This window comes from Panthera leo, chromosome C1, assembly GCF_018350215.1.
Source record: "Panthera leo isolate Ple1 chromosome C1, P.leo_Ple1_pat1.1, whole genome shotgun sequence".
Taxonomy (NCBI): domain Eukaryota; kingdom Metazoa; phylum Chordata; class Mammalia; order Carnivora; family Felidae; genus Panthera; species Panthera leo.
Window position 1 is genome coordinate 3832793 of NC_056686.1, and position 12320 is coordinate 3845112.

At 55.5% G+C, this 12320-nt stretch overlaps 2 protein-coding genes across 2 annotated transcripts in view; one reads left to right on the forward strand and one right to left on the reverse strand.

Annotated features, from left to right (window-relative positions):
• The window catches only part of NPHP4 (nephrocystin 4), a 110415-nt gene extending 100309 nt beyond the window's left edge, over positions 1 to 10106 (reverse strand). Inside the window, exons 1-2 of the mRNA XM_042953308.1 lie at positions 9377 to 10106; positions 2897 to 3069 (exon numbers count right to left, since the gene is read on the reverse strand). Coding sequence (XP_042809242.1) covers positions 2897 to 3031 — 135 coding nt within the window. The 5' untranslated portion in view covers positions 3032 to 3069; positions 9377 to 10106. The remainder of the gene's footprint in view (positions 1 to 2896; positions 3070 to 9376) is intronic.
• Positions 10107 to 10729: 623 nt separating this feature from the next.
• KCNAB2 (potassium voltage-gated channel subfamily A regulatory beta subunit 2) overlaps positions 10730 to 12320 on the forward strand; it is an 84811-nt gene continuing 83220 nt past the window's right edge. The window contains exon 1 of the mRNA XM_042952768.1: positions 10730 to 10842. The gene's annotated coding sequence lies outside the window, so the exon portion shown is untranslated. The remainder of the gene's footprint in view (positions 10843 to 12320) is intronic.

The following is a 12320-nucleotide window of genomic DNA, read 5'->3' on the forward strand; positions in this document are numbered from 1 at the left end:
AGACAGAGAGATAGAGTGCAAGCAGGGGAGGGGCAGAGACAGACAGGGAGACACAGAATCCAAAGCAGGCTCCAGGCTCCAAGCTGTCAGCACAGAGCCCGCCACGGGGCTCGAACTCACAAATGGTGAGATCATGACCTGAGCTGAAGTCGGACGCTTAACGGACTGAGCCACCCAGGCGCCCTGTTTTGGTTTTTGGTCTTTGGTTTATTTGCTCTATCAGTTAGTGAGAGAGGAGAGTTAAAAGTCTCCAGTGGTGACGGCGAATCTGAACAGTGCTCCCTTTAGTTCTACACGATTTTGCTTCACGTGTTTGGAGGCTGTGTTACCGGGTACCGTGCACAGAAGAGCTAGCACAGCTGGCCCAACTGTGTGCTCTGAAAGGTGGGTCCACGAGGCTGGCCCTTGGCTGGAGGCTGGGGGTTCCCGTCACTCTACCGATCACGGCGTACTTTGCCTACGCTGTACAAAGTGGTTTATGCTGAACACCTGCTTTCCTGCTGGGAGTCTGTGATCTGGGAACCCGCTAGGCAGAAGATGCCCACCTGACCAGTCCCCAAAACGTCCGGAGCCTCTAACAAGCTTCCTTGGCTGGGAACGTTTCACACGTGTTGTCATGACTGTTGTTGGAAGAACTGAATGCACCCTGTGGGGCTCCACTGGCAGAGCACCCCTGAAGCATGTGCCTGCTCCCACACTTTCCCCCACATGCCTTTCCCATGGCTGATCCTGCTCCGTATCCTCTCACTGTAGTAAATCTTTCCTGGGAGACAGACCACGTGCCGAGCCATGGGAGTCCTCCCAATGAATCACTGAACCTGAGGGTGGTCTTACAGGCCCCAAGAGAGGCACATACACATTTAGGACTGTCATATCTTCTTGACTGCCATCATGATAATGAAATGCCCCTCTAGGGGAGCCTGGGTGGCTCAGCTGAGCTTCTGACCCTTGATTTCAGCTCAGGTCACCATCTCACAGTTCATCAGTTCAAGCCCCGCATCTGGCCCTGTTCTGACAGTGCAGAGCCTGCGTGGGAATCTCTCTCTCTTTCTCTCTCTCTCTCTCAAAATAGACAGAAGGAAAGAAGGAAAGGAAGGAAAGGAAGGAAAGGAAGGAAAGGAAGGAAAGGAAGGAAAGGAAGGGAAGGAAAGGAAGGAAAGGAAGGGAAGGAAGGAAGGAAGGAAGGAAGGAAGAAATGCCCCTTTATCTCTGGTAATACTCTTCACCTTGAAATTGACTTTATCTGACGTCAGTACAACACAAAGATTTCTTACAGGGTTTACATGGCCTATCTTTTCTCCATCCTTTTACCGTCACACATACAGTTCATGTCTTTCTGTTTAAAGCACGTTTTTTTTACAAAGAGCCTATAACTGGGTCTTAAACAATAACTTCTGACACGTGACTCTGAATCAGGAATCCCACTTATAGGACTCATTCTACAGACACATGTGTACATGAAAAAAAAAAACACGTAAATGAAGTTATTATAGCTGTATCTGTGACAGCAGACAACTGAAAGAAACTCTATGTGTTCATCAATAAGGGACTGAAGAAATAAATGCAGAATCATCCAAAGAAATACTATGTTGTCATAAGAGAGAATGAAGTTCTTCACGTGATGACACGAACATCTGTAAGACCTTGCTAAGAATCTTTTTAAAGCATAAAATACAAGTGTATTTATTCGTTGCATTTGCTTACAATTTCTGGAAAGCTACACCAAAAAACAGGTCCTGCCGGCTGTGTCCAGGGAGGGACACTGGGGCCTCAGGGACTCCGTGGAACGATACACTTTGCTGAATACACCCCAGTGAATTCTGAACAACGGCAATCACCTTTCCAAAAATAAATACAAGTAAACGAAATAAAATGGGACAATGAATAAAATCTCCTTGGTAAAACTCCTAGGAGACAGACAGTGCCGTCACTGACTTGTGCGCTCCTATGAGGCAGAGCCGCCTGGCTGTCTGCCCCGCCGCCGGCCACCTAGAGCCGGGCGTCCCTCACAACCGGCTCCGCTGGTCCCCGACCGCCTCCTCTTCTGACGACCCGGCTTCGGGACAAAGCAGGCCGGTACAGGAGAGTGCCGGGCGGTACGGCTGGGGGAACAGCAGCTACCGCGGTGCCAACGCGGAGGCCGCACAGAGCAGGCGCTGGATCAAAGGGCCTGGAGCCGGAGGGTGTGGGCGCCTTCGCGGGAGTGAGCTCTTACAGACCCAGCCCCCCAACGACTTGGACATGGAGAATCGCTCTACCAGCTCCAGGACCACCTGCAGAGGAGGACAGGGCCTTGCCAGGCCAAACCCTACAAAAAGTCACATGCTCACACTGGCAGGTCTGGATCCTTCCCATGCACCCCACTGGGCCTCACTGGAAGCCTCCAATCATGTGACTGTCTCGCGGGCAGCGCAGAAGCACCAGCTTCTCCCCAGGTTCCCTGCCCCGGAAGGACACGGACGCCTGCAGAGCCACGGAGCAAGGGCCCGAGTGTGCAGACGGCCGTGGTACGTCCAGGCACACGGCTTCTGCCAGGATGCCCGGAGCTCTGCCCCGGCAGCTCTAAGTGCCAGGCTGCAAGCGGGCGGTGTTGGATCGTGCACGAGCCCACCTCCTGCAAATATGCTGGCTCAAGGGACCCAAGAAAAATCAGATTACCGGGGTTTTAAAACTGCTCCACTGTGGGCAGAAGAAACCTTTACCCGGTGTCAAAAGTGCTGACCGAGTCGCTGAATCAGGTATTCTCTTTGCTGATGGGCCACTTTGCCTCCAAATACTGTCAAAGCCCGAGGTAATGGGTACAGTGGTAAGACTCAGATAAATAAGTGAAAATCAATATCCTCTCAGCTGGAACAGTAACGACATGCAGTTGACAACAAATAGCAAATTTCTTTACCTGCTTAATTAGCGGCCCATCAAGCCACTTCAGGACACACTGAAACGCAGTTGATTCCTTTATAGGCTGGCGTGCTCTCTGTGGGTGGGGAGGGACCAGCACGTTTTGGTCAAAAATCCTGAGCCAGTCTTTCATTCTGCCAGTCTGAGGATGACTCGGGCCTCTAGGATTACCTGCGTGATTTGTGTTTAAATAAATAAAGGAGTTTTAAGGGCCACGGTGCTCAGAGCAATTCTGAAAGTCTCCTACCTCCCACCACACCATCCCCAAAACCCACCCTCCGCCACTCCTCCCTCCGAACCCCATGCTGCTTTCCCCGGGGTTAACATGCCCCGTCTCGCTCCGGATAGCCTCTCCGTCCTTGCTGTCCTGACCCAACTACAGCATGACTAGGCTGGCCTCAGCCAGTGACTGGTATAGAGACAGGCACATGCAGGGCTGCTTTGTACAGTTGCAGAGGTTGAGCACTACACAAGAGTGCCAGGCCTTGGGGACTAGGGCCGTCTTGGAAGGGACTAGGAGGCATGACCCAGTCAGAGCCAACGAGATGCAAATCTCACAGCTTCTGCTGCTCCTATTGAGAGAAGGAAATACTCTTTTCTGCAGCCCTTAAAGCAGAGAGGTCATCAGTGTGAAGCTGTCAGGGGTCACCACGGGAGCAGCTTCCGTGAGACACACATGGAAAAAGCAAGCAGAGCAAAAGGACCAGTGGGTCTACGTGTCATGGTAAGAGACCCTAAAGCCACCCAGGACAGCTCAGCTACATGGGCAGTCCCTTGTTGCCAAAGCCGATTTGGGACAGGTTTTGAGTGCTAAGAGCTTCTTTGGGGACCTGGCTCATCGAGGATGTCACCCGCCTTCCGGGCAGACAGGGATCTGAACCTTCTCTAGAACTGTCAACCTTCCAGCTGACACAATCTTGGCTTTGATAAGAGGCTGAATCCTGTACACTCAAATGACAAGCAAGATAGGGCAGTGATCTGGTCTCCTAAGACAGTGGTTCTCTAAATGTGGTCCCCAGACGCTGCGGTTCCCTGGGGTTGTCAAGGGCTCCACAAGGTCAAAAATATTTCCACAATATTCAGATGTCATGGGCCTTTTTCTCTGTATGGACAATTTGTGCTGATGAAGCCACGGCAACAGTGGGCGAAGCTGCCAGGGCCTCAGGGCGCCCCAAGGCAACAGCACCAAACCCTTCGGGCCGCTGGGTGTTCTTCACCACTCACAGCAGAAGACACGGAAGCTTCACTTAAGAACGTCTTTGGTTGGGGGGCCTGGGGGACTCAGTCGGTTGAGCGGCCGGCCGACTTCGGTTCAGGTCATGATCTCGCAGTTCGCGAGTTTGAGCCCCACATAGGGCTCTGTGCTGACTGCTCGGAGCCTGGAACCTGCTTCGGATTCTGTGTCTCCCTCTCTCTCTGCCCCTCCCCGCTCACGCTCTGTCTCTCTCTCAGAAATAAAAATGTTAAAAAAATTTTTTTAAAATTTTTTTAAATGTCTTTGGTAAAGCTGTCAAAACCACCACTTCTTGGCCCTTGAGTACACACATTTCTAATATTTTGTGATGATGTGGGAAATCCACAAAAAAGCCCTTCTGCTACAAAATGAAGGGTGATGGTTGGCTCGGGGTCAGCTGGGCATGATCTGTGCACCGTGCGGGGGACCAGCTGCTTCTGTCACTCAGCAGCACCGTTTTTACTAAAAGACCAGCTCAGAGACAAACCGTGCTCATTTGAACTTGGGCACCTTGCAGACAGACAGACGTGAACAAAATGAGTCTGTCACTTCAAGGAAAACTTGTAAGAATTGAGCTTTCAGGCAAAAATCAGAATCGGGGAAATCGGTATCCTCCCCCGGGAACCTGACAGCTTCCAGCTCCTTGAAGGTTTTCCTGAGATGGATGGTGACGGTAAGGAAAGGGATCTTTTGAAACTGTAGGATTAAATCTGCGCTGTTTAGAAGAGGAGCCTACCTTAGAACCAGTATTCTCCTAGTGTGCAGGGCCTAACGATATAAAAGCCTGCACGTGTAAAAGACCCACCCAAAGTACAGGACAGACCAAAGGACTGTAAGTACCAGAGTATGACAAGTTCACTGGCAGAGTGTCAAACTCTACTTGGCAACAAACGTTCAAGAAACTACCACTTTTTTGGGGCGCCTGGGTGGCTCAGTTGGTTAAGCGTCCGACTTCAGCTCAGGTCACGATCTCACGGTCTGTGAGTTCGAGCCCCACGTCGGGCTCTGGGCTGATGGCTCAGAGCCTGGAGCCTACTTCTGATTCTCTCCTTCTCTCTCTCTCTCTCTCTCTCTCTCTCTTTCTCTCTGCCCCTTCCCTGCTCAAACTCTGTCTCTGTCTCTGTCTCTCAAAAACTAAAATAACGCATTAAAAAATTGTCTCTTGGGGCGCCTGGGTGGCTCGGTCGGTTAAGCATCCAACTTCGGCTCAGGTCATGATCTCACGGTCCGTGGGTTCGAGCCCCGTGTCGGGCTCTGTGCTGACAGGTCAGAGCCTGGAGCCTGTTTCAGATTCTGTGTCTCCCTCTCTCTGTGACCCTCCCCTGTTCATGCTCTGTCTCTCTCTATCTCAAAAATAAATAAATGTTAAAAAAAAAAATTAAAAAAAAAAAAAAAAACTACCACTTTTTGGTGAAGCACCAGAGGAGAACATCCCTAATTTTTACCCAAATACTCCTCCCTTCTGAGTGAGGCCAAGTTTCTTTCAACGACTGCGACCAAAACAACATAGCTCAACAGGTTCAAAACAGAAATCTGTATGAGACCCAGCTGCCTAGTAACCCAGACGTTAAAAAAAATTTACGAAAACAAAACCACCCCTCTTCCTGCTAATTTTTTTGTTCTGGGAAAACAGTTGGCTTTCATAAAAAAAAATACACTTCAGGCTAACACGTAACAGGTCTATCGCTATCTTTAAATGAACAATAGCATTGTTGACATTTCTCAGTTTTCATTCCTAACATGGTAAATCCTGGTAGATGTTAAGCTCCTTGGAGTCCTCAACGATTTTGTAAAGCATGAAGGGCTGTTCTAGCGGGACCCAAAGGACGAGGGCTTTTGTGCAGCGTGTGGGGAGCAGAGCCCACAGAGCACAGATGTGACTGGCCTGAGATGCTCTCCCACACCAGAGGGCCCGGGGAACGGAGCCCTGTCCCTCCACGGGAGTGCCCCCCACCCCGGAGTCCCCCCCCACACACACACAGGCAGGCATCCACCCCAGCATCCAGATCTGGGCGGTTCCCGAGCGGGACAGCATGCATGCATTGGGGTCCTTGTCCTGCGTTACTTTGGTCTGCACGATACCCCATTTTAAGGAATGACCCTCCCGACCCCATGTGTGGGAAGGCCGCCCACGATTACGGGCAGAGCGCTCCAGTGGCACACTCACAGGTGACATGTGACCCACGGTGTGCAAACCACCATCTCCCCTGGGACTCCAGCCACGGTTCCCTCTGGAGAGGCTGTCTCTGCTCAGGAGACAGGAGCTGCCCAAGCCAGCTGGGAGCCCCAGGGGCCGCCTGCCGCTCCAGGGAGAGCCCGAGGTCAAGGCCAGCCCAGGGGAGACTGGCGGAGATGGGGGTGGGGAGGACCCAGACCTCCAGGTGGAGACAGGCTGACGAAAGGCAGCCCCACTCCCACCAGAGCTGAGTTGCCAGGAAAAGCCCTTGAAGGCTTTCTGTGCTAAAGAATTGCCCCCAAAGCTGTCCCTGTCCTAATCCCCAGAACCTGAGAAATGTGTGACTTCACATGGCAAGAGGGACTTTGGGGGCATGATTAATTAAGCTAAGGACCTTCAGGTGAGGAAAGTGCCCTGGACTCCATAGGCGGGCCTGGTGGGGGACCCAAGAGGGTCAGAGGGAAGCTCAGGTGACCACAAAGCAAAACAGATCCTCCCCCACAGCCCTGCCCACACCTCGACTTCGGCCCAGTGAGACGGACCGTGGACTTCCGACCTCCAGAACCGAAAGAGAAGAACTCTGTGTCGTCCTGAGCCACCCAGCACGTGGTACCATTACAAAAGCCACAGGACACACAGGTGCACTTCTGAGCAGCAGAGGCCTGACACCCAGCAGGAGGGCCACCTGCCCAAGAGACCTTCTGGGAGGCTCCCAGGGCCAGCTGCTGGGCTTCCCACGGGCACGGCTGCCACCTGCCCTGTACTGGCCAGCCACCTGCATAAAGGGATCTATTTTCCCGTGTCCTTGGTACCTGGCTCATCATCAGAACTCAAAAAATTTTCATAAAATCTAATTGAAGTCTCAATAAAGTTGACTCCCAAGCATTTTTTTTTTTTTTTTTTTTTTTAGGGAAAACGTCTCCCCGTGCACTTGTTATAAAACTGGGACATTGGGGCGCCTGGGTGGCTCAGTCGGTTAAGCAGCCAACTTCGGCTCAAGTCATGATCTCACAGTCTGTGAGTTCAAGCACCGCGTCAGGCTCTGTGCTGACAGCTCAGAGCCTGGAGCCTGTTTCAGATTCTGTGTCTCCCTCTCTCTCTGACCCTCCCCCATTCATACTCTGTCTCTCTCTGTCTCAAAAATAATAAATAAACGTTAAAAAAAAAATTTTTTTTTAAACCGGGACATTAATTCATACCGAGCGAGCGCCGCGACAGCCTGAAGCTCGCCGTGTAGGAAGGCCTTCCTGCCTCAGGTAAAGCGTCGCCTCTGAATGGGGCCTCTGCACGCTGCCTGTAGTGTCTGCCCAGCTCTGGGGCCGTGCCCCCCTTGCAGGCCACTGAAGACCCTGCCCACTTGGCCCAGATTCCTGACCGGGCACCTCCTTCCCCTCCTGCCGGCGACCGCACTTGGCCGGCAGGTGCTGAGGAACACTCGAGTTCTGGTCCACCTGGCAGGGAACGCGCATCCACGGGAGTGCCCCCGGCACAGCAGGACCCACACCGGGCAGAAAGGCATCTGCTCTGAAGGGAACAGCCACCCAACCAAAACAGTGAGCTGGGCAGGTGGAGGTAGACAGCAACAGTCCGAGTGGTTGGTGGAGGGAGAGAGGACACTGGAGACACAGGCTCCTGGGGGTGGAGACCAGGCAGGCACAGAACTCTCCCCTTCCTCCCAACCCCCACAGAACAGCTGCCACCTGACCCTCCCCCACTCCACCACCCCGCTGCCTTTGCTACAGTCCCTCATAGATACCATGACCTCTCTCTGCTCCCCTCAACACACATACACAAGGCCCCTAGAAAACCCACACACATCCTTAGAAGTCAGATCCAATGCCATTTCCGCAGGGTGAGCACCCCCAGCCCCCTCCAGTGGCTCCCCCACAAGGGAGCCTGTCACAGAAGTCACCAGGCTCCCTCTCTTGTCCTGCAAGACTGAGCTCAGTGAGGTCAGGGCTAGGTCCTCAGTGAAAATCTTTCCAATGATGAAGTATAATTAAATTGTGCCATGCAGGAATCAAGACGGCTACAGAGGAAAGACAGAAGGACCTCTGGGGTTGGGGGAAACAATAAAGAGAAAACGTCGAGGGCTCCATGCTTTGAGCCTAGGGAAAGGGCTCTCTGGGGGAAAAACCATACAAGAAAACGCACCAGTTTTCACGAGTTCCCACAGTGAACTGGGCCCTCTCAAGCCTTTCCAAGTGTGTTATTCCAGCAACTGTGTAGATAAATATCACTGATGAGGACGGTGAGACTCAGGTTAAAGGGCCAGGCCAAAGTCACACAGCTGGTCGTATATGACCATTACAATCGAAGCCAATGAGACACCAGCCGAGGACCCAGGCTTACCCCCACTGCCCTCAGGCTTCAGGGAAGTCTCCTGCCCTCCCTGCATCTGTCTCCCACCTGTAAGATGAGAGGGCTGGGAGGTTTCCTAGAGGGATCTGCTTCTGCTCACCTATTCCGTTCCAGTGCATGCAATGGTGAAGACCCGCCAAGTGCCCTGTTGTTACTCTAAAAATCCGGGGCACCTGGGTGGCTCAGTCAGTTGAGCATCTGATTCTTGATTTCAGCTCAGGTCATGATCTCGCAGTTCGTGAGTTTGAACCCCATGTCCGGGCACCGACAGCATGGAGCCTGCTTGGGATTCTCTCTCTGCCCCTCCCCCACTCTGTCTCTCTGTCTGTCTCTCTTTCAAAAATAAACTTAAAAAAAAAAAAGAATCTAAAAATCCAGTGGGAGCAAGAGTGAGCAGCACACAGAAGATGAGCCTAATCAAGTCTCTGTTTTTGTTGGGGAGAGGGGGGTGAGGGGACAGAAAGAAAAGGGGGCTTGGGCACTGAACAGGGTAAGCTGGGACAGAGTTTCCCGATGGTTCACCAGAGAAAGACGGGCAGGAGCCACGAGGTGCTGTGCAGGCAGAGGGAAGCTTCTTTCCAAGAAGTGAACAAGATTTGGGGTGCCTGAGACCAAAAAGCTTTGGCAAGGTTTTCTGGGAGCAAGTGAGGTCTAGTTAAGCGCTGCCTTGAATTTGCTCATTCAAGCAATCTTCTTTGCATACCTACCACGCGCCAGGGCCTGGAGACACCGCCCTGAAGGTAGCAGACCAGCTCCCTGCCCTCACCGGATGGATCTGGTGTGAAGCAGAAAGACAGGAGGTAAGTTAGCACACAAGGAAGGCAGGGTGCGATCTATGAAAATGACAGAGGTGGTGAGGGTGCAGCGAGCTGGGATGGAGACTGGGTTGGAAGTGGAGCCGGCTGTCCACAATCACAGGACGCTCGCAACACGGAGACCCAACCGCTCTGAGAATGCAGCGGTCTTCTACGGAGACAGGCGGTGGAGACATGTGCACAGGTGGGGCCTCTGACTCATTAGGAGCGCTTAGGAGAGCAAGCATGCGGGAGGGGCCCAGGTGGTCAGCTCTTAAGTCGGTCAGGAAGTCAGCGACACGGACAGCGGAAGGGAAGGCAGGACCAGCAGGGCAGACAGAACCTCCTGCAAGAGCCAGAGTCTCGCAATCTCCGCTGGGCGGCGGCTCTGGGATGCGCCAGCAGGGGATGAGGGCCCGACCCGGGAACAAACACCCTGCAGGAGTCCCCCACTGCTGTCCGGCCGGGGAAGGGCAGCGGGACGCCGAGTGCAGTGGGCCTACGTCCATCAGGGTCTCAGCAAAGCCCAGGTCGTCCGCACCGCGCTCTCGTCTTAAGCCGAGCGGCTGCTGACGGACGCCAGGGCCAAGGGCAGAGGGCGCGCAGGGTGAGCCCCAAGGAGCCCCACTGGAACCCCGGGCCGCACCAAGGGTCAAGACAGGGGGTGGGATGCCACTGACGCGGGCTCCCTGTCTCCGCGGAGGGACGCACGGAGCACCCCTAGCCCGGGCCCCAGCCCGCTCCGCCGCTCGCAGCGCCCCGGGCCCCGTCCAACCTCCCCCGCGGCGCCAGCCAGCGTGGTTCCGCCCGCCGCGGACTGCGTTACCTAGGAGACGGGCCGGCCGCCCGCCGCGGCCGTGCCCGGCGCGCCGAGGCCCAAGCTGTTGAGGAAGTGCCCCCACGACCGACCCAGAGCCCCGCCGGTGCCCTCGGGAGCCCGCCGGAGCCGCAGGCCTAGAGGAGAGAGGACCCGCAGAGGGTCGCCCCGTCCGCCACCACCGCGGGAGTAGCCTCGGCAGGCGGCGCGCCGCGCGCTCGCGCCCGGAGCCCGCCCCGCGTCAGCGTTGCTGGCAGGCCCGAGGGACCAATCAGAGCCCCAGTCCAGGAGCTCCGCTCCCGTAGCGCCAGCCAATCGGCGCAGCCGCGGGCCCGTCCTGATTTGCATGGCCGACGACCCCTTCAGCCAATTGGAATATGACTGGCGTGAAGTCCAACCAATGAGAAGACAGTAGAGGCGTGGCCCAGGGCGTCCCACGAGGTGAGGATGCTGCAGGCGGAACCTGGCCGAGCGAGCGGGATTCGGGGGCGCTAAAGTCGCCGGGGCAGGGCGGGAAGGAAGATCCGGAGCGGGGCACAGGATTCGGAGCTGGAGCCCCCAGGTGAGTGCAGGGGGACCCCGGCGGGCCGCGCTGGCCACCGCCGTGCGCCGGGAGAGCAGCGGCGGGCACCCGCGAGGCCCGCGCTGATTCTCCATCTCCTCTTCCACAGCGCGTCCCCGCGCCCGCCTCCGTCCTCACCTCCTCTCCAGCCGGCTCACCTCCTTCTCCATCATCTCCCTTCCCCCATCCCGCCCGACCTTTCAGCTCCCATCCCCGACCCCTGCCCCAAACTTCATCCCTCCCCTCGTCCGGGTGCCCTCCTCCCCACCTCTGCCCCCTCCCCTTCCTGCAGCCTCGCCTCCCCCTGCCCCCAGCCTTCCTTCCCATCCCTTCCCGCGGCCTCTGCGCAGCCCCATCCGAGCGCGCCTGGCCACGGACCTCCCCATCTCTCCTCCTTATTGCTTCTGAAGGCTCATCCTGCCTCTCTCTCCCGATCCTTGTCCCCATCCTCCCATCCAGTCTGCTCCCAGCCCCTACATCTCTCCCAGTGGGCGCTCTCCCCCCACCTTGCAGGTCCCCAGGTCCTTGGCACTTCCTTTCTGCACCAGTTCCTCGGGCTACCTACACACGCAACCCCACCCCACCCCACTCCACCCCGTGCCTAAGCCCCTTCCCCATCTTCAGCTTCTCTTCTTTCCCTACCTCCCTACCTGCTGCTGCTCCCGCAGGATGCAGAGACCCAGAAGCTGCACCGTTTCGTGCTGCGGTAGCAGCAGCCAGAGTACCTGCCCACCTTGCCACCCTCCCACCCAGTCACACCCTGGCTCCGCTCCTCCTGGCGCTTATCCTGGGGGATCCCGTGGGGGGACTGCGCTTCACCTAGAGCATCCTGGGGGGCTCCAGGTGGGAAGCCCCTTAGCACCCTTTCCTGCCTTCCTCCCTGGCCACCATCTCCCTCCCCACCCCACCCCCACTTTCCTGCTCAGCCTCACTTTGTGATTCAGCATTTTCGGGGTTGGTAACTTTCTTTGCCTCCTGGCCTGACAGAACTCGGCTGCGGGGCTGAAGGCTGGGGGTCTTGACCCTGCAGTTAGTTACAAGGGCCACCTTAGGAAAGAGACCCGAGCTGCCTGGTGGGGACATGGGTGGGGAGCAGGGGACCCGCCAGTGGGGGCTGCCTTCTCTCCCCCTCATTTGTCTGTCCTGTGTTGAACCGCATCCAAGGGGAGATGACATAAGTAATAGCTCTTGGTGAAATGGGCTATTAGCATTTATGGAAATTAATACATCCACATCCGAGGAGTGAGAACACCAAGTTCAGGCCACAGCTGTCCCAGGGTCTGTCGTTTCGGGGTTTCTTCTTTCTCTGCAACTTCTCCTCCTCCTCAAAAATGCCATCCCCCTTCCAGTGCCAAGAGCAAGCTCCCACTCTGCTAACACATTGCAGGGTTGGGGGACCTGCGTGTGGAGAGTCCCATCTGCCCTCCTGGTTGTTGCTTGGAAAAGCATCCACCTGCAGAGCCAGGCTTATGTGCAGT